At 41.0% G+C, this 22,212-nt stretch overlaps 1 protein-coding gene across 5 annotated transcripts in view; it reads right to left on the bottom strand.

The window, feature by feature from the left end:
• Positions 1-22,212, bottom strand: part of LOC309688327 (roundabout homolog 2) — a 77,810-nt gene that overhangs the window by 7,399 nt on the left and 48,199 nt on the right. For 3 of the 5 annotated variants that reach the window (XM_082503967.1, XM_082503968.1, XM_082503971.1), the window contains 13 exons: positions 20,064-20,235; positions 19,403-19,608; positions 14,623-14,704; positions 14,221-14,386; positions 8,941-9,107; positions 8,474-8,595; positions 8,046-8,262; positions 6,109-6,227; positions 5,040-5,217; positions 3,577-3,795; positions 2,586-2,628; positions 2,355-2,491; positions 1,985-2,287 (listed from right to left, as the gene is read on the bottom strand). In XM_082503967.1, the coding sequence (XP_082360093.1) occupies positions 1,985-2,287; positions 2,355-2,491; positions 2,586-2,628; positions 3,577-3,795; positions 5,040-5,217; positions 6,109-6,227; positions 8,046-8,262; positions 8,474-8,595; positions 8,941-9,107; positions 14,221-14,386; positions 14,623-14,704; positions 19,403-19,608; positions 20,064-20,235 (2,131 nt within the window). The remainder of the gene's footprint in view (positions 1-1,984; positions 2,288-2,354; positions 2,492-2,585; positions 2,629-3,576; positions 3,796-5,039; positions 5,218-6,108; positions 6,228-8,045; positions 8,263-8,473; positions 8,596-8,940; positions 9,108-14,220; positions 14,387-14,622; positions 14,705-19,402; positions 19,609-20,063; positions 20,236-22,212) is intronic. The other 2 variants (XM_082503969.1, XM_082503970.1) reach the window with 1 other exon arrangement.

Below are 22,212 nucleotides of genomic sequence, written 5' to 3'. Positions count from 1 at the left end.
CAATATAACATCTCCACATTCACAAATATACATTTCTGGCATTCAAAAACAAAACAAAAACAAATCAGCGACCAATATAGCCACCTTTCTTTGCAAGGACACTCAAAAGCCTGCCATCCATGGATTCTGTCAGTGTTTTGATCTGTTCACCATCAACATTGCGTGCAGCAGCAACCACAGCCTCCCAGACACTGTTCAGAGAGGTGTACTGTTTTCCCTCCTTGTAAATCTCACATTTGATGATGGACCACAGGTTCTCAATGGGGTTCAGATCAGGTGAACAAGGAGGCCATGTCATTAGTTTTTCTTCTTTTATACCCTTTCTTGCCAGCCACGCTGTGGAGTACTTGGACGCGTGTGATGGAGCATTGCCCTGCATGAAAATCATGTTTTTCTTGAAGGATGCAGACTTCTTCCTGTACCACTGCTTGAAGAAGGTGTCTTCCAGAAACTGGCAGTAGGACTGGGAGTTGAGCTTGACTCCATCCTCAACCCGAAAAGGCCCCACAAGCTCATCTTTGATGATACCAGCCCAAACCAGTACTCCACCTCCACCTTGCTGGCGTCTGAGTCAGACTGGAGCTCTCTACCCTTTACCAATCCAGCCACGGGCCCATCTATCTGGCCCATCAAGACTCACTCTCATTTCATCAGTCCATAAAACCTTAGAAAAACCAGTCTTGAGATATTTCTTGGCCCAGTCTTGACGTTTCAGCTTGTGTGTCTTGTTCAGTGGTGGTCGTCTTTCAGCCTTTCTTACCTTGGCCATGTCTCTGAGTATTGCACACCTTGTGTTTTTGGGCACTCCAGTGATGTTGCAGCTCTGAAATATGGCCAAACTGGTGGCAAGTGGCATCTTGGCAGCTGCACGCTTGACTTTTCTCAGTTCATGGGCAGTTATTTTGTGCCTTGGTTTTTCCACACGCTTCTTGTGACCCTGTTGACTATTTTGAATGAAACGCTTGATTGTTCGATGATCACGCTTCAGAAGCTTTGCAATTTTGAGACTGCTGCATCCCTCTGCAAAATATCTCACTATTTTTGACTTTTCTGAGCCTGTCAAGTCCTTCTTTTGACCCATTTTGTCAAAGGAAAGGACGTTGCCTAATAATTATGCACACCTGATATAGGGTGTTGATGTCACACCCCTTCTCATTACAGAGATGCACATCACCTAATATGCTTAATTGGTAGTAGGCTTTCGAGCCTATACAGCTTGGAGTAAGACAACATGCATGAAGAGGATGATGTGGACAAAATACTCATTTGCCTAATAATTCTGCACTCCCTGTATATATCATATGTGAGTTAATGAAGCTGCCCAAGCTTTCACATGTGGGTGGAAGTATACGTGTTGTAGGTGGTTACAACACTTGCATATAAGAAAAGAGATGAAAACATTGCACTATGGCAGCCATATAAACTATCTATAAAACAAAGCACTATTGGCCAATGTCAAGCTACAGAAAAAAAAGGCAGCTCACTAATATTTCCTTTTTAAGGTTGCAGTGCTCTAATAAATGTAATTACACAAGCAACGTCTCAGATTGTTACACGTAATCACAAGTCTACACAGTTTTATGAAGTTAACTTATTACTATGGAACTGCAGTGCGTTCAGAAAATGAAAAAAGATGAATGCAGACCTTCCCGTGTAATCATGTCGTTCTATATCGTCCAAGAAAAGATCTCATTACTGTGCAATCTCGTAATTAAAACATCTTAAAAAGGTTAAGGTGGTTACAAATGATCCATTTTGAATAACAGAACAGGTGTTTTCTTTCCCGCAAAATTAAATGAATGTGTGATTTTCAAATGGTCATTAACCGTCTCAACAGATTTTCAAGAAGCATAATGATGCCATAACCACAACTACAGAAAATTATTTTTCTCATGACTGCGTATAAAGAGCCAGACAGACATTTCCAGTTAAGCTGTCCAAAGATACATTTTTTAGATCTTTTCCGCTTCCACAAAATTCTTACCATTGCTCTTCTTGCTGTACTGAAGCTTGGCGTATTCAGATCCAGAGTGACCAGACTTTATGGTCCAATGATCCAGGTCCTGCTCCAGACCTCCAAACCCACTGTTTGACAGTATTGGGTTGCTGCTGTAAGGGTCTGGACCCTGGTTGTAGGACGTGCTCGAGTAGGTGTCGTAGTACGCCAGGAGGTCGTCTTCAGCCGTTGTGTTGATGGTGCTGTAGATGGGACTGTCGTTGGACGCCGCGCTGTGCTTCTCTGACTGGTTTGGGTAGTTTATGATCCCAACAGCTGCACAGCAAATGACTATGTTACATTAACAAGGACAATCTTTTATTCAGCACTCTAGCATTTCACATCAGAGAGCTCTTACTGTTGTAATATCTCTCTGAATCCAGTTTGCCAGAGCAGCAGTTGACCGAGTCTTTGCTGTTGTGAGTGAGGTTTGGAGTGGGCCAAGAGTCTGCCAGCCAGGGGTAGTTGCCCATATTTGATCCCAACAAGCCAGGCCTGGGAAGAAAGATGAGATTATATCAATACTGCTTCTATGAAACACACAGTGACACTAATCATCTGATGAATCAAATCATAACGTAGAGTTTACCCTCCATTAATGATTCCTGATCCCTCACTGTGAGCGAAGCCAACTGCAAGAGGAAAAAAGAGCAAAGTTATAAATTTGGAAAACAGCAAAGAAGATAAAGCTTTTGCTTTAAGCCCCTTTTTTCCCAAAGAGCCACTGAAAGATAAAGATGTTTTGGACCGAATTATCATGCTCCATAACCAAATAAACAGTTTATCCCACACGGGGGTTTAAGAAAGCAGATTTGAATTGATATTTTATGAGGGTGCACTGTTGACCTACATACACCAAGAGGAACACAGCAGATCTATATAGCGTATGCCTGCAATACATAAAAATGCAGATGTCATTTTTCTGCTGCTGTATCTGGAGTTAGGGATGGTTAAAATCCATTTTTAATTAAATAAAGAAATCCATACCATAAAGTGAAAGACATACATGCAACATTATGAAATATTAATGCGAAAATTAAATTGCATATTTGCTCCTAAGGCCTTGAGCCATTATTGAGCAAATACATCTCAAAGTCAGACAAGAACTGAGAACTGATGTGCTGTGTGCTTCTGAGCCAAAGGGCATCAAGTAAAGTGTGCGCTGAGCTTTTTACATATGCTTCAGAGTGTCTCTTGAGGGTTTTTTTTTTCTTTTTTTCCCTTTGCTCCTGCCATGAAGACTACCCAGTGGGAATAAATATATTTTAATTAACTGAATATGCGATTAAAGTGCAGGCATCGCTTTGCAAAGTACAAACTAAAATTGAAAACATTCATCACTGCTCCAGATATCCCCGGAGGTCTATTAAGAACTTTGTCACTGTCATTGGATGAAAACAAAATCTGATGGTTTGCGTCTTTTTTTCTCTTTTATGTCTCCGTTACATAATGAGTCGTCTGTGACAGGGTTCATCAAATCATCTCGAGTCCTGTGACGATAACCTCTCCTGCTTTTTACTTTTTTTTCTCTACCTAAAGCAGGTAAGTAAGTCATAGTTAATCCCTCCTCCCCCCCTCACCTGCTGGGGTGTATGCGAAGGATGTGGTATAGTGTCCCAGCTGCTTCCTCCTTCGGTGGCGACAGTATAGCCACCCGCTGAAGCCCATCAGCACCAACCACGCAGCCACACCCAGCCCAGCGATGAAGGCTGGCTGGCGGATGACGCTTGTGATCTGCTCTGCTATGCTGAGGTCATCGCCCTTAGTCACGGTCGTTGAAGTCTTCTCAAGCGGGGGAGCTGAAAGAGAAGCGATCCAGTTAATGGAGCCACATGATACACAGCCAAAGCAGAGAGCTGTCAGTCACTTCAGAGTAGAAAAAAAACAAGCTTTTTAAATGGTTTTGTTTCCTCACATATCATTCAGGGTGATTAAATAGTAAACTGAGTAAATTCTTCTTTTAATGGGCCAGCACAGTCGAGGAGATTAGGATCAAATTGGGGCATTAAAGCACTTGAAAACTGGTTAAACGTGAAGGAAGTTATATTGATTTTATTTGTGGACATACTTCCTGCCTGCACAGACACGCATTAGGAGATGTGCTGGAGACGCCCCAAAGGAACAACAGGTGGAAAGTTACAACTTACAAGCAGTTTATCTTAGCCATATATAATTAGTCTGCCATCTATAATCCAGTTTTGAGATCCTTTCCCAGATGCCTTAACGCCCACTCACATCCTGGGCCATTTGACCTCAGGAAATAGGGTGGGGCCAGGTTTCACAGTGGATTCACCCGAAACCTTGGCTGTCTGTGACCCACACCTGTTTTAACACCTTAGCTCGTGTGATTAGGTAGAGGATCAATAGGGGGTCCATGACCCTCTTGTCGGACACTCCCATAGGGCTTAAAATCTGTTGCTCTGGTGGAGAGTCCCAAGTTCACTACACATGGTTGCAATTATTTTAGGGTTGTAAATTATCTTTCCCTAGTTTGACTGTATCATAAAACTGTAACTTGTGTTGGTACGGATTAAACAAGACATAGAAGACATGCTAGTTTTTCCACCTTTGGTGTTTTTAGACTTTTTGATAAGCCAAGTTAGATCCAACAGAAGAAGTGAGAAGATCTCACCTAACTTTCATCAATAACTCAAATAGGTAAGTTTCCCATGTTTTCTGTAAAAGGGTTACAAGTAAAAGAAAAACATTTCAGGAAACACTGGAAGCAAAACATGTTCTTTGGAAGCAACACATCTTCTCTGACTATGTGACTAATATAGCCAAGTAAATTAAAAAGCAGAGCCACAGAGACACAAAACTAAACAAAATAAATGGCAAACTTATTATGCAATCACAACTACTGACTCAAATTCGTGACAAACACCTGCAAAAGTTAGTGTTGGTGATGCACCAGCTTTAATCGTATTCATGCAGCGCAGTCAACTCTCCACATACACATTTTACATGTGGTAAAGTCAGCTTGCAGAGTGCGTCTTGGCATATTTCGGCGTGTGTAGTAACTGTAACAGTTTGACTGACTCACTGAGAAGCAGGCTGACAGGCGGACTCTGAGCGCCCACACCCAGGCTGGTGACAGCAGCCACCATCACGGTGTAACGGACTTCAGGCAGCAGGCCCGTCAGCAGGATGGACAGGACTGCTCCATCCACGGTTCGGTTTATTTGGTTCTCCTGCTCAACGCCGCTGCCCAGACACCAGACCTGTGTGACACCAAAGTTTAAGGTCCTCACAATTTAGGCAACTCGCACATGAAAGTTGCTCTACAATGGTACAAGACTACTATCCATAGGATATAAGCAACAGGTACAAGGAGTGCTTAGTATGTAAAATCTTCCCTTCCAAGACTTCGCACCACCTCTGCCATAATCCCCACACCTGTCCACATTCATCAACACTGAGTAAACCTTTTATTTATTCTAAATCTCCTATAGAGCATTTGTGATGAATACACTGGGAGTTACAATGAAAATGTGTCAGGTAATACCGTGCAATATTTTCTTACGTCAGCCTTTGAGGGCTTGAACAAAATATTGGGTGTATTTCTGAGAAATTGAAATATTTAAGGGGATTAAATATGATCCCTGCCTTTGGCTGATGATCCATCACACATTCAGAAGAATATGGATTCTCATGATCAGACTCATAACTGTCTACGTGTAGACACAAGACAGCGAGAGGGAATCAAAACAATAGTACTCCATGTTCTATTTTGATGTTTTTTTCCACGCTCTGCATAAGCAGCCTGATGATTAGTAATCAGTGTTGCGCTCATTCTAAGAGACAGATAATGAGAACTCTGTTTTTTTTCACAGAGCTAACAGATGACAGGGATGGTGACTGTTCAGCCGAGAATCTGATGACACAAAACCGAGCAGCATCGCAAGTACTGGCAACACATAAAAGGCAATGACTAATTACTAATTGTTCATTAAAATCTGTGTTTTTCACAAGCATCTAAACAACCAAACCTAGGAAACACTGAGTAATGCCTGCACACAGATGCAAATCGAAAGAACAATTTGCTTTACTGACGAGCTTAACAACAGAAATAAACACCAGAGAAGAAGACAAACAGTAAAATGCGGCCTCACCTTGTACTCTCTAATTATGCCGCTCTGAATATTATGAGGCGGCGGCTCCCAGGACACGCTGATACTGGTGCTGTTGGTGAGCTGCACCACTGATACAGCCTGTGGAGGGGCACACAAAACTGCAAACAGAGATAAGAAAAAATGAGATGTTACTATAGTTATTAATACATACCAGAGCTGTGATAAGACTGTGTTTACAGGTCCATAATTCCTGCACAATTTCCTGCAAATAACAGATATAATTTATAGAAACTAGAAAAACCTGAAAGAAAATAATCCTTAATTACTTATTTATAAGCATTCTATATAAGAAAATTAAACAGTGTCTTTATTTTTCAAAATTAGGAGGTTATTTCAGATTTTTTGCTAAATTAATTAGAACTCATTCATTCCTTTGTTGTCTGATAATCTAACTCCACTGGAAAAATACTGTTTTTAAAGGATTTCTTTGCCTCATCTAAAGCACTTTAAACTGTGTAACTAATAAATCCCTCCACATTGATAAATGTGACTAAATATTATAAATAAAAAATAGTTCATAATAAATGAAAGAGCTTTAATCAGTTTTGGAAGGAAACATGTTATTTTACTTTCTTGGCAGCAGTCCTTCACCTTGCTCAACAAAAGCTGGACACAAGCGGCTTGATCTAGAGATTATGGTTAAAATCATACCTCTAAAGCTCCTAAACTAACATAATACTAACCACTTTTTATTAAACCTCTATCTATGAGTTTTTGAGTCCAGGCTAACTATTGTTATTTCCAGTTTCTATGCAAAGCTAAGCTGCTGGCTGTTGCTTCACATCGACTACAAAGAAACAAAACAGGATTTAACTGGTATCTCAAATTTGTTTAAACACATATGCTACTGTCCGGAAGCCATGAGCCATTCCTAATTTTTTCAACATTTTTGCTGGGAAAATGAAAAACAGGTGCAGCAACTGAGTAAAATATAAGACAGAAACAGAGTTTGTAAAATTGTATCAAGCCTGAAAGTCAACATTTGGAATGAAGACCTTTATTCTTCAACACAGCCTGAACTCTGTTAGGCAAGATTTCTTTTAATTTCATTAAGTAGTCTTCTGATTTAATTTCCACACGATATTGATATGTAGATCAAAATCTGATGGTACTTCCATCCATGTTCATAATTCCATCAATTTTGACAAGATTCCCAACACCACTGGCTGAAATGCAGCCCCAAGTAATGACAGAGCCTCTACAGATTTCTGTCCACATTAACCTCTTTCCTGACATCCTCTGTATAAACCGATGATTTGAACAAAAAAAAAAAAAGTAAATTTGGATTCTTTGCTCCATAAGACGTCTCCGCTGGTTTTCAGTTCTTGTGTAATTTGGCACAGCTCAGCCTTTTCTCATTTTTTCTCTTCCTTAAAAATGGCATTTTGACAGCCAACCTTCCACTGAGACCATTTGGGACGAGGCTTCAGCGATCAACTGAAGGTTGAGATGCATTTTCTGGGTCCTATGTCAGGTCTGGATATTTTTTTCAGTCTCATAGCTTTCAGATACTCTCCCTCTGATGTAGATCTGTATAGGTTTTTGCAACAGGCCGCTAATAACCAAGTGCATGAAAATACAGTAAAAAATTGGTTCTTTCCAAAGTTATGGCTCATTCTTTGAGTTCAGTGCCTTTTTTATGCTTGAATGAGTCAATGAATAAGTGGCTTAATAAGCTCTGAACATGCTCAGGTACAAGGACTGGACTGAGTTAGAAAGCAGCTAATGTCCAAAGAAAAACTGTGAAAGACCTTGAGAAAGGATTATTAGTCAAGACCACTTAGAAAAAGTACAATAGAGTTTGGCTGCTGTGCAAACATAAAGAACTGTGGGGTGTCTTTTGCACAGTACTGTACTTGCTTACTACTAGTTAGCATTACTTGCTACTGATTAGGTTATTAATACACATTCCTTACCCTCCTCCGAGGTACGCAGGAGAACCATGAGGCTGTCATGCCCTTGTAACTCATTGAAGTAAGGCCGGATCTTGACCTCGTACTCGGTACCACTGTGCAGATCTGCTAAGATGGTACTGTAGTCAGATGTGGCCTCCACATCTTGGACCAGCCAGGAGCTGCCAATCGTTCGATAAAATATACGGTAACCCTGAACGTACCGTGACTGACGGGCAACCTAAAGAAGGTGGAAGACAAAAAGCACAAAAACATGGTCTCACATTTAAATCAGTTATCAAAAGCAGGGAAGCGTAACCAGCTGTTTCTCTACACGTTGATCTATTGGCGTCATATAATGCTGAGCAGAGTTTCTGAAGCTAATGTTTGGAGATTAGCCTGTCCTCCACACATTACAAGCTGACTTTGAAACCCATCAGTATTAATCTCACACTCCAAGAAATCTTGGCGCTCGTAGGAGACAGAACCATCGGCTTCTGCAGGTAGACAGACACCTCTCCCAGCTCTCTCTGCACCTGTCTGTGGTCCACTCCCTGTTCAGTCGGACTCCCATCTAAGACAGCAAAGAAATCTAATCAGTCCAGCCTGGCAACATGAAAACAAAACAGCTGAATAGCAGAAATTCAGCAAAAGCAGGGAACAACTTTTTGATGAAATTCAACATTGCTCCCGGCAGAAGAGCATCACACTGAGAAAGCAATTAGTTTTGAGACTGCACATGCAAAGCAAGTTTTATTTTTCCAAAGCATGTAGCACATTATCTCTGCCTCAGCTCTACATCCAGTATCTAAAATATACTGCCTCATGGAAACTGAAACCAAGACTGAACTGTGAAGAATCTAATGAAAACCATTACATCAAAAAAGGATTTTTTTGTCTTTCATCTTATGTAACTCACCCTGTGTCCTGACAGGCTCGGAGATCGGACTGGGGTCGCTGAGGCCGTACGAGTTGACTGCTCTGACGATAAAGAGATAAACGGTGTTGGGGAAGAGTCCGACAACAGTGTGCCTCTCCTGCTTCACATGGTCCGCTACGGTCTGCCAGGTACTGCCCACTGATTGGCTGCAAGACGGATAACGTCAAAGAAAACGACTATCTTAAAATTGAATTTCTTGTGATGAAGATCTGACTGTCAGAGTGAACGACTGAGATCAAAACAAGAGTGTGTGAACATGACTTAAAGGGTAGGTCAAGTCTTTATCGGGAGCGTGTTTGCTGCCTGAAAGAGTTCGGATAACTGCATGTAAAGTTGGCGCGAGGACTACAATAAACAGCTTCAAGAGATGCTTCTTTTCTCTCTCGTTATCTGTCGTGTTACCATGAGATAACAAGGTAATAGGCGTGATCACAGCTCTTCTGCTCATGCCCTAATTGCACAGACAGATGAAAGTAGAGCAGCCAGGAGAGATGTCAGGAGAGATCTGAATTTTGCATACTTAGGAAATATGGCAACTGCAGTTACGGTAGTCACCCTCATTAAGGGGTAAATACATTTTTTAATCTTGCGAGCATAAGAAAATGAAGTGTGATATCTCAAAGCAAGAATAGAAATAACCCAGAGAAAGAAAGCTATAAATATGAGCCATAGCTGTTTTTTTCTCTTCTTAATTAAATGGTAAATTATTTTGTCAGAAGAAAAAAAATAACAAAAATGCAAAAAAAAAAAGTTAAATCTCTTTTAAGCAGTTTCATATCTATTTTTTTTAGATATACTTTAGATACACTTATTTTATTAAGTACACCTATTCTTAAAAATATCCAATTAGCCAATCACAAAGCAGTAAGTAAAAGCTGTTCTGCATGGAGATAAGGTCGAGATGATGTGCTAAGGTTCAAGCCAAACAAGAGAATGAGGAAGAAAGGTGATATAAGTGACCTTAAATATCGTATGCTTGTTGGTGCCAGACGAGCTGGGATTACTATTGTTTTTCAGGGAATGGTCTGAAGAAGATAAAATATCTAGTAAGCGGCAGTTCTCTACGCGAAAATATCTTGCTGATGTCAGAGATCACAGGATAACAGCCAGGGTGCCAACACTAACTCAAATAAACACTTGTTACAACCATGCAGAAGTGCCTCTCTGAACATCGAAGCAGATTAGCTGCAGCAGCAGAAGACCACAGCAGGTTCCACTACTGCTAAAAAACAGGAAATTAAAGTGGACAAAATGAGTAGATAAGTGTTGTCTGGGGCTCAGTTTCTCCTGCAACATTTGGATGGTAGAGACAGAATTTTACATAAACATCATGACAGGACTGATCATCCTGCCTTGTACTGTATCAATGGTTCAGGCTGCTGCTGGTGGCCCCTTAGTACCAACTGAACATTGTTTAAACACCACAGCCTGCCTGAGTACTGTCACTACCCAACAGGAGATTTATTCCGCAGTGACTGTGTGACGCTATCATGTCAATAAGGACCAAAATCTCAGAGGAATGTTCCCAGCACCGTGTTCAATCTCTGCCATGAAGAATTAAGGCAGTTCTGAAGGCAACATGGGATCTTAAGTGCATTTCTTTACAGTGCTGCAGTGGTTAGCACTGATGGCTCACAGCAAAGCGGTTCTGTGTTTGAATCTGTGTGGTTTTCATGTGCTTGCCTACTCCAGCTTCCTCCCACAGTAAAATAACACACGTGTTAGGTTAATCGGTGAATAAAACTTGGCTGCAAGTATGGCTGTGAAGGGTTGTCTGTGTCTGTATTTTAATCCTATGATAGACTACCCAGGGAGTACCCCGACTATCACCCAATGACAGCTGGGATAGGCTCCAACCCCCCTCCCTCTGTGATATTTAAAATGGAAAACAGTGAATAATTTCTTCTAATCTCCTAAAAAGAAAACTAAAATAGAAAACTGACACCACAGTCTTAATGCAAATCAGTGCTAATCTTCTTCTGGCTGCAGCCCCATATTAAATGAACAGATATCAATCTTCTCGCTTGACGCTCAGCAGGCACGTGAACAAGAAATGTTTCAGCAGCCTCTGTTGAATGAGCAAACAAATTAAAGAAATCACCAGTCGCTTCTTGGATTCACGAGTTTCTGTTCATTGGAAGAAAAAAAAACCCTCATAGCTGCTTCTCTCAGCTTGCTAACAAAGTTTTATTCCGTCTTTAATTGCAGCAGGTTATAATGATGACTACTGAATGAGCCCGGCGAGGATACAACAGCTTTATGCTGTGCAGGTACGGGCACTATCAAGCAGCATGAGTGCAGTTTAACATTTTCCTCAACTCCATGGAGGAGGAAATGGCGAGGCAATTACATCAAGCAGGTCACAGCTTTTTCTCCTTTCTTCTGTGGCTTTTTTCTCAACAAATGTTCTCCAGAGAAACAGTTTTGCCATTTCTTTTTTTTTTTAACCTTTTTTTGTGGTTTTGTTTTCAGTGAAAAAGGAAAATGTAACTGCTACATTTATGTAGTAAATACTCCATCTAGACTGCCTCCCTTTTAAAATCAAAAACATAACTCTTGCTATGTTTGGTATAAAAAGGCATACTGCAATCATAAAAGTGTTTCTTTCTTTGTTCCTTCTGATCCACAAAAACAAACAACTCATTGGAGTTGGAGCGTGTAGCACTGAATGGATTTTTATCAGCTCTGTGTGCAAGTGTGCCAGACTGAGCTTTCTGCCTGCACAGAAAGAAATATATGCGTGCTCGTGTGCGTGCATGTTTGTGTCTATACACTTTTTCTGTACCCCCCGTCCTGTTTCTATAATGAGTGAACTTCCAGCTCGGCTCACATCCCCTCCTGCCATTGCCCCAGGACAGGACAGAGCTGCCAAGCTGACCACTGCAGTAATTGTCTCCTCTTTCACTCTCCCTGTCTCGCTCAGGACTCTAGTTGGTTGTTAGGGCTGCTATGGCTCTCCTCGGAAAAGCCGCGGCTAAACACTGATGTGGTGGGTTTCACTTTGCAACGTGTGGTAACAGAAGTGTCTCTCCCTCAGGCAGAGATGAGTCATTTCCAAAGTCTAATGAGTCTAAATGAAGAAGACTTCATTATCTGGGAAGAGTCAGTCAGACAGTGAGACCTTTATCAAGGGTGGAAAGTTAAGTCGAGGCTGCCTGTTTAACTTTAAGTCAGGAAGACAGTATATTACGGTAATAAATAAATTAAGTAGATAAAATTCAAAAACCAAAATAATATGTGTTCTACTGCAGCTCCTTTCAGTTTGTCCTTGTTTGTGGGTCTCTCTGCCATTGAAGAGTTTTCCATTTCTCCATTTGAATTTGCCTGAATCTGAGCACAGAGTATAGCCCTGTGTCCATCACCTGTATTCATCCTGCTACTTTGGTCAGCAGTCACATCATCAATAAACATCAGTGATCCAGTTTCACTGTTAGCCATACACGCCCATGACATTGCCTCCACTATGTTTGACAGGTGATGTCACGTCGGATCGTGACCTGTTCTCTCTTTTGCAATTTTTTTCTTTTCCCCTCATTCTGGTTCATTTGAATTTCTTAGAAAGGTTTGTAGTCTTTTTAAATATTCAGTCTAACCTCTGGCTTGAACCTTGTTGTAAACTTTGTATTTCCATTCATGAGGGCGTCTTTTGGTTGTCAGCAATGATAAAGCTACCACATCGAAAGTGTTTGTAATTTGTTTTTGTTTTTTCTTAACCATGGAAATAATTCTGTCATCACTCATTTTAGCTGTCTTTAGTGATTTGTGACAGATGGATAGCAGCAAGTGTAAAAGGGAAGGTTAACAAGATGGTAATAAGACCGTCTATGATGTATGATTTGGAGACAGGAGGCCAAGCTGGAGGTGGCATAGTTGATTTTTCTTAGGCGTGACTGGGATGACAAGTGAGTACATCAGAGGGACAGCTCGGCTCACCTCAGCGGTTGGAAGACAAAGTTAGAGGGGCAATGCTCAGATGGTTTGGACATGTGCAGAGGGGAATAATGGATATATTTGACAAAGGATGTTGCATATGGAGCTATCATGCAGGAGGAAGAGGAAGACCACAAAGAAGATTTATGCATGCAGTAAAACAGACATGCAGAGCGCTGTTGGGGACAGGGAGGGAGATTATCTGCTGTGACAACCTCGAAAGGAAGCAGCCGTAAGAAAAAGAAGTGGATTTGGGCACTCCAAAAGTTTTTGCTGTCTCTAATTGGTTTATTTTGGGTGGGTGGGGGTGGGGTTCCATCCAGTAATAGCCTTAACTTGCACTAAAATCTCTTCAGGCCTCATAATCAAAATTACAGCCAAATGTAGAAAATACAAATATAATTACACTTTTAATGAACTTCACATGACTTCATTTGCCACGAAGTAACAAGGGAACAGGCCTCACTTTGCCACGAAACTGCTCGTCAGTGCAGTTAATCGTGTGCCTCTGAAAATTGGGGACTCTATATATGAAAATGTCTGTAACTACTAAACAGTTTTTGTGAAACCTTTTGAATTAAAGCTGAAAGTCTGTATTTCTACCACTATAATCCATTATAGTGGAGTGCAGAGGCAAAGCTACCAGTATAAGGATTTAGAGCTTTAAAACACATTTCACCAGTTACACTTGTTAAAGCGTCTGGTAGCACCAGTAGTTTTTCATGGTCTTTCTTCATCTTCTATTAATGACATTCTGACTCAATATAGACCTGACCTCAGCAAGTCAACATGTGACCATTACTGGACAAAAAACCCCAACATCATCAAAAAGCATAAAAACCTTTCAGCAGTTTTTTTTTTTTCAAAGAGGACTGGGTGTGAAAAAGATTTCTGCCTTTCCTCTGATTTGAGGTTTTAGAAAATCGAACCCATGATGAGAGACTTTGGTCAGTCATGTTTCTTTTCAGACCAGATTTAGTGAAGGGTACAAATAGAGACAATGTCTGTGAGACAAGAAGAAGAAGATCTGAGAGTGGAAATGGTTAAGCAGAGGAAATTCACCATTATTAAGGGTTTAAATCTATGTACAGCAAAGCAAAAAGTTATTAATAAGCTTTACTACTATAACACATTTTTAAAAAGCTTTGTCGTGTTTTACATTTGACCAGAGCTTTGTTTTTGCATTTAGTTTAATGTGGAGGGATTGATGGATGGATGGATGGATGGATAGTTAGCCTGTATTTGCTGTGATCTAGAAATTTCAGATAAACTGAGACAAGTCCACAAAAGACTGAAAAACTAAAGTATGCTCCTGTTTTGAAAACTCACCTGAAGGCTTCGATAATGTAGGAGGTGACAGCGGCCCCGCCTTCATGGGGATTGGACTGCCAGGTGAGGGTGACTGTGTTTTTGGTCACCTCTGTTATGACAGGCTTCTGTGGAGGTCCTGGAAGCTGGATGAACTCAGAAGCTCTGGACACTGAAGAACCTCCATCTTTCATTACAGAAACACACACACACAAAAAAAACATAATTACATCATATCAGTGGGCTAAGTTTGATTAACATTTTATCTCAAACTGTACTTTGTCTTGTGGAAGCTACAGATTGTGCTCCTATGAAGAACACTGGCAGACTAAGTAGTTTCTTGGGAAAGGAGGTGTAGTTGAGGAGTGACAGAGTGTGAAGTGTAACAGACAGAGAGACTGTGGCGAGTTTCAGTCTAAGTACCTCTGACAGTCAACATCCCACTCCAGCTCGACTCTCCTGTGGTGCTGGAAACCACGCACGTGTACATACCCGAGTCCGTGTCCTGTTAAACAGCAGTCAGCATTTGAGACAGACTTGAAAAAAAATAACACAATAAATGCCACAAACACTTTCACTTTTTCAGCAATTTCTGCTAATTTTCATTTTATGCTTCTACTCCACTAGACTTTTACGACATGTCAAAAAGCAGTTTCATACATAGAAGAAGTTATATAAGGCATGAGCTAGCCATAGCATCCACCACAGCAGTAGTGAAGTAAATCAAAAATAAAGAAGCTAAGCCTGCAAGCTAGTTCAGGCAGCTTGAGTTGCACAGCTTTTCATACATCACACACCAAACTCATCCTCCCTTATTGGTTTGTTTAAGCTGTAAATGTAGCGTGTCACTGCTGCTACCCCGCATCATTACCTGCTCTTTCAACCCCTTCACCACCCCAACATCCACCTGTAAGCTCCAAGGGTGATTCATACTCATCTCTGCCCTGTTGCTACATGTAAATACTGCAGGGAGCGAGGAGCTTGCAGACAGCACGCTCTAACTGTTGCTACGGGCCTGCTGTGATTTTGACCTTGGCGCTGTGTCTTGTTCTTTCTTCAGTAGTAGATGCCACCCACTTTCGTGCAACTGACTCTACTCAGCTATTGAGCCAAAGTACTTAAGACCAGAGAGAAGAGAGCTCCAGTGCTAGAGAGGCTTTTTTGGTTTTGAAGCTCGTGAGCTGTTTGTGTTGTTGGTCATTAACCTTTTTAATTTGTGCTTTTGTTTAGTGACTCCTGGGCTTTGCTATGTTTCTCTTCTTTTGAGTTGGATAGCAGCTCGTCCATCTCTGTCTGTTTAATTATTAATCAAAAGCTTTACTTTCATATTTTGCCTTCATCTCTCTTTCATCAACACTTTTTTTGTAACTTTACCTTTTTAGGGGAATGTAACATTATAATGAAGCTTATGTGTGAGTAATATCAGTAATCACTCATCTGCCTGCTTTCCTGGGTCTATTACATCACTTCCTCTTTCCCACAGTGTCAAATTCAATGCCAGCATCGCTATAGTCCATCTAGTCCAATCATTTTCTTGCATGTCTCTTAAGAGCCAGCGTACTTTAAATCTCAGCGATCTTCTGTCACTCTGCCTTTCAGGCCCTTGCAGCCCACCTCCTCCTCCCCCATCTCTACCTCACCCTGGTCACTCAGCGCCCCATCCACGCCTCCATCTTCATCTTCACCCTCAGCTATACTCTAGTGGAGTCCTATCATAATTCCTATCATTGTTCGGATAAACCATCCTGCTGTGATGGTTTATCAGAGTCTAATCGCCACACAGCTTGTTAATCAAATTCTGTATCTTAATAAATCATGTTCATTTTTTTCCAAGTGACCTCTCTTTATCTAACTCATCACAGCTTAAAAGGAAAGACTTAAACAGTTTTAACTTTGATGCGATTTCGAATCTAATTTACCAAATTTGAGCCAACAAAGTCAAAAATTAATCAAAAGTAACATTCAGCCACTATAAATATAGTTTTTCTTTTCATGAATAAAATGAATAAATGTAATTTTGCATTTTAATCAATAAATAGCAATGTGCTTTCCTATAATTTTCTCCTTTTTGAAAAACCCCCCCAAATAATTAGATTATTATGGTAATTATATTTTAGCAAAATGTCATTTTGTATGTTCTGGCAGACTAACTATTACAGAAACATAAAAAGAATGATTTTGATGGCATAAACCTTACACTGAATTTGCTAAACATTTTATGTCAGTAACAATCTCTCACTTGAGAAAGCATTAGTTCTTAATAGCTAATAAATCGAGAGTTTAAACAACTTTAGTTAATGTGTTGCTGTGTCTCTCTTTGGGGCCGCATCAAGACGAGCATCTGGCGGGAAAATCTGCCAAATCAAACATGCAGAATTACCCGCTGTGGCGACCCCTTACAAATGAGGGAGCAGCTGAAAGTAGCTTTAGCTTTAATTAGAACAACTTTAGCAATTAATAGTTTTGCATCACAACAAAATGATCATAAATAATGGCTACAGTGATTGTTATTGGTGTAATAGTGTTTATTTGCTTATGTGATGAAAATAGCAGTGATTAATTATATATTGCTTGTGCATTGGCTCAGTGCAGTAGCGCTTTATGCATCTGCCAACCAAGTTAAAGATCTGTGATCAGATTTTGGGCGGAGACACAAATCCTTGTGGGGAAGGGCATCTGTCATTAGAATCCGCCAAATCAAACATGCTGAGCTACCTGTTGTGATGACCCCTTGTGAATAAGGGAGCAGCCAAAAGAAGCATTATATGCTGTGTTGTGTCCGACATCAACTATTAAAAGACTGTGATTAAATTCTGATGACATCAGAATAACAAGATATCTTATGTAGGATGTATTTATTTAGGATTAATAGATGTTAGCAAGAGTTTTTACTGAGCAGTGTGATCACTGTAACTCCTACGATGTTAAATGCTGCCACATAGTCAAAACCGCTGCAGTCTTTTTTCTTCTTTGGCTTCAGTCCTGCGATACAAGCAGAGAGCTTTTAACACAAACAGTTCCTAAGTCTGATCAAGAGGATGGTGCCTAAATCTGACCAAACAGCGAACAAAAACCAAAGTGATTGAAAGCTAAACTAAAGAATGAGCGAAAACCGCAGAAACCACAGTCTCCGGGACTTCCTGGGTGACCCCAACTGCCCACTTATATGCTCTTTCAGTTGATGCAATAATTTATTGCAAATGATAGTTGCCTGACTGAAATTTCATAATGATGTCCATTCGATGCTCTGTGAAGAGCAGTTTTATAATTATACACAGAATATTAATGTCCTTGAGAGGGCTGCTTCATTTAAACCCAGATAATTATTCTTTCATTGTTAATGCTGTATTTCTCACATAATGTGCTGTTTTTCTGCGAGGTGAGCTGACCCTCCGCTGGAAATCATTACAGCAATTGTGCTAGAGTCTAATTAGTACCAAAATATAAATGCAGATCTTTCTATCAGTTGTTTTGGACATTTTTGTGAGGAAACTATTAAGTGTCTCACTTCAGCCTGCAAAAGCATTTAAATAAGAGGCGAGCAGTAAACAACTCATACGTGTCGTTATATTAGCGATGACATTATAAACGCATACAACACGCTTCTCTGTGATGTCTACAACCATCGGTTACGTAGCACATCAACGCTTATTTGGAGGTGTCTGCCATTTGGTGCATTTTCACTGACAATGAGTGCGAGATGCTGATGAGAGCAGTGAGACGCAACCAGCACAGTTAACACAGTGAAAGACACCCAAAAAAAGATTATCTTCAGAGTTGAGTGCAGCTGCAGAATAAGGTGATAATTTTAATAAATTTCAGCTCCGTCACAAGAGCCAGCCTTTCTCACAGCACGCGCAGACATTTGAATTATTGTTAAGATAAAAATACGATAATGCCGCTGACAAATTTAAAATGCTAGACCTGCTTGCAACTGTTGTTCAGCTTTAAGCTCCTACGCTTCAATAAATTATTCAAAAGGCATATTTAAAGGTTTGCTACAAAAAAGCAAAAACACGTTTTAAAAAATATTTAAAAAATGTAAAAATTGGCACTTATACCTTTAAGCTCCAGGTGAAACTGGACCCAATTAAGCAGCCATGTTTGTGCAATTAAATACAAGCCACGCACACTCCATCCACATTAAGCAACTGTCACCGAGCGACACTACGCCCCACCCGACCTTCTTTTTATGTTATGAAGTGTACAGTATGTGCCTGCATGCTTCACTGATACGCTTGCTGTTCGCTCTGGCCGTGTCCTGGCTGAGAGCCAGTCTGCTGGAACTATCCTCAGACCGTATGAGATCATCCACCGCAGTGTTGACCTCTGGCTGACAGACCGCACAGCTTGTGGGCAGGTGAACTTCTTCAGATGACTCCAACTACAGCTAAAATATTGATGGTGGGTTGGGCAGCAGCAGGGTAAATATATTTAGTCCCTCACTCATCATCTCCGTGTCCCCATTTTTCCCCCCTTTGTCAACCCCTTGATGCCACACTAATGCATCTCTTCTGTTCCATTGAGCACATTGGCATGGCAGATTTCCCCTGCCTCAGCGGTGCACCGGACCAAACCTTAATGCTCCAAGTTAGCTGAGCACCACTGCTGAGAAAAAGGATGAAGGAGGACGTGAATAAGCACATTCCAGCCAGGAGATTTAATTAAAAGCCGGTTAGATGATGAATCATCTATCGCCAGTCAATTAATGTAAATGATGCTGCCTTTGCTCTGTCCTGCACAGGCTCGCTGACCTCCAGGTGGGGTTATAGCACAAAGGGGTTTCTGACTGCTCTTCCATCAAAGCAGAACACATTAGCATTTACAAACAAGCACCTTCATTAACATTACAATTACACACCGCATGAGCACATAATTACACTGGAGAGATACGCACCGCCTTAGAGAGATTGGTCTTTTTAACTCAGACTCACTTTAATTTTACAAACAGAAATGGAATTGCTGATGGAAATGAGGAAGAAATGGGTTACTATGAGGGCTGCGGGGAAGGTGACAGACGGTCAGAGATCACACAGGTATTTTATTCTCCAGTTTTTTTTTTATATATAATTTCCATCTTTCCGTGCACACTCCGTCTTTCCTTCCGCTCCTTCCATTTAAGAGCAACTGCCTTTCAGAAGTCGCTTGTTACGTGCCCTTTCCAACAAATGCCTCATCCGCACACACCCAAACACATACACACCTTTACGTCTGCAATTTGCAACGTGCCATTTTCCATCAAGGTCAGTCGAGGTGTATTTCCCTGAAGTCTCTCTCCGTCCTTCTCCCATGAAATCTCGACTGATGTACCTCCATTTACACGGCAATAGAGCTGTGCCGTTGCACCCCGAGATACGGTCTGATTGGCTGGGCCTTGGCGAATGATTGGCGGGATACGACCTGAAGGACCTGCCAGTTTGAGTGAAGAAGAGGCAGAGTATTATGTTAGGGGTGATATCCTTGTTCCAATTAGATCACAGTGCAGAAAAGTCAAGATGGACAGATAACATTAGGAAGGCATATAAAAGGTCTGCAGGAAGGACGGCTTTATAAAGTCGCCAGCAGCTGGAGAGCAAAGGGTAAAAATACTTAAGATGCTTAGTAAGCAGAAAACAATAGGCTGTATAAGGAGTAAAAGAAAGCTTAAATCTGGAGCTTACAAGCTGCCTGTGGGAAAACATTAAGCCTTCAATTCATTGCTCATCCAGCATGGGGTCTCTAACTGCGCACCGTCTCTGTCTGCATGAGCCTCATTGTTGTGCACCTACTAAGTAATTAATATGTTTTCCCCTCATTAGCTGATGGTGCAGAACAAAGAATCAACCCCTCAGGTTTAAAAGTAACTGTACCTATTGAGGTCTTACCTCCCTCCACCTCCAGCAGTGCCTTGGTCAGAACACTTCCTGCTACACTGATGGCCTGGCAGATATAAAAGCCCGAGTCCTCAGGGTGGACATCTGTGATGGTCAGCTCTCCATTCATGGAAACAGAGTAACGACCAGACTGGGAAGGCGGCTGGCCGGGGAACAACAACATCTAAACAGAAAAATGCATGCAGCAAAAAGTAAATCAATGTTTTTATTGTCAAATCATTTACCTCAGCTATTTGAGTAAGTTTATAGAAAAGGAAATAGGACTAGAACAATTTTAGTCGCAATTTCCTGCAGCTCAAATTGGCTGTTTGAAATGGCTGGTTGTGTCTAAGGAAAACTTTAATGTGGACCCAAATAAAACTGAAAAACAAAGCCAAAGCGTCATATTTAAAAGGCTATGTTCAGCCGCAATCACAAATTCCCAGAAATCCACTCATCAAAAGCATATGTTTTATTTTTAGATCAGTCTGTGGAAGCTTCATTCTTTCTCTTTGAGTCATGCACAAAAGCATGTACTGCAGTTCAGATTTTTCTTTTGCCAATGTTCTTCTCATACACTCCAGGACAACCTCACTAACATTGCCAAAAAAGTTAAAAAAAAAACCACACACACACTGAGATCCCACTCCTCACCCTGTGCACCACATTCAGGCTTGGACACATCAGGACTTATATCGCTCCACGTTTTAGATTTTGGAGAACTCTAAAAATAGCAGCACATTTGAAAGTGTCCCAGAGGTGCTGATGGAGGTGACCTTGAAGTGGAGCACTGGCCACATTTAAGTCAGGTAAGATTCAAGAGCTTCACCTTCCCATGGTCACCAAGTGTTTGCTCATAGGGGGGGTCATCGGATTGTTGGTGTTTTCTCTGTATTATTATAAGTCCTTTTTTTTTTTACAATATAAAGTGCCTCGAAGCCACTGTTGTTGTGAATTAACGGAATCAAATTGAATTCAAAATGAATTTATGATCCCACCTTAAACGAATAACTCATGGACTCAAGTCCCTGAAAAATATTACAGATATTCATGTGCAGCTCCAGATTAGTTATTATTATTTGGTGATCCTGTAACTTCTCATGCAACACCACCATAAGATCAAAATGAAATTTGTCGCCGTGCCTAATGAATAAAAACCTGCAAAGCTAATGACATTCCCATCAGACTCAGCTCTGCTTGTACTTTTACTGCTAATTAGTACATCTTCCATTAATTACATCCTCCCAGAGATGAGCTGTGGATCCTTACTTTTAGTTGATGAATTGTGTAAAGAATTAATAAATCATTAAAGTAAAACTGTTGTCAAATTAGTTTTGACACATTATTTTACATGTTTTCACCCGAATCCGGGGCTCAAACTATTAACTTCTAATGATAATCTCACATTTGAAAAAAGAAAAAACCCTGAAAGACTCTGGTTGTTGTGTTGTTTTTTTGGGGGGGATGATGCCTGTGAAACTGACATTTTATAGCTATCCCATCTTGTTTTCCTGTAAGTGAGATGGATGGGAACAAGGGGGAGGGATGCATCAATCCATTCAGCCATCCATTTCATTTCCTCTAAGAGGCTTAGACTCCAGTGGAGGGACCGAGGTTATAAGGCTACAGATAATCCCACATATACAGCAAAAAGCCCTACAAACAGCCAAGCAAGGCATCAACCTATCCTGCCGACTGAAGCTTATTCACAAAATCAGTAGCTCAACTTCCTGTTTGCTCTGTGGAACCTTTCCGAAAACACCTGAAGCTTCTCCTCCACTCCTGAGTCAGTGAACCCAGCTGCCATTAAGCAACATGGCATTTGTGGTCAGGAATAATGTGGAAGGAGGGCAGCATTCGTCTGCAATCCTGGCCTGAAGAAGCAATTTCCACACCTGGTGTGCTTCCTGGAAGCCCTCTTTCAGTCTCTTCTACTTTCTCTTCCCTCTCCTGTCGACTCCCCCAAAACCAGAGTGGCACGCAAACAGGAGAAAGATTTCTCGCCAACGCAATGTCTTCCAACACTTTGTCTCTGCGCATATCTCTGAGCCAAATGCAAATGTGCTGCATTATCTCGCTCGCCTCTCGCTTATTTCGCCTGGAAAAATGTGTCTTGATCAATGTGGGCAACTCTAAAAAAGAGGTGTCAGAAAACGTAAGA

Source organism: Aulonocara stuartgranti, assembly GCF_965226115.1.
Source record: "Aulonocara stuartgranti genome assembly, chromosome: 14".
NCBI lineage: Eukaryota > Metazoa > Chordata > Actinopteri > Cichliformes > Cichlidae > Aulonocara > Aulonocara stuartgranti.
The sequence above is the reverse complement of the archived record's forward strand: the minus strand, read 5'-3'. Positions and strand labels throughout refer to the sequence as shown.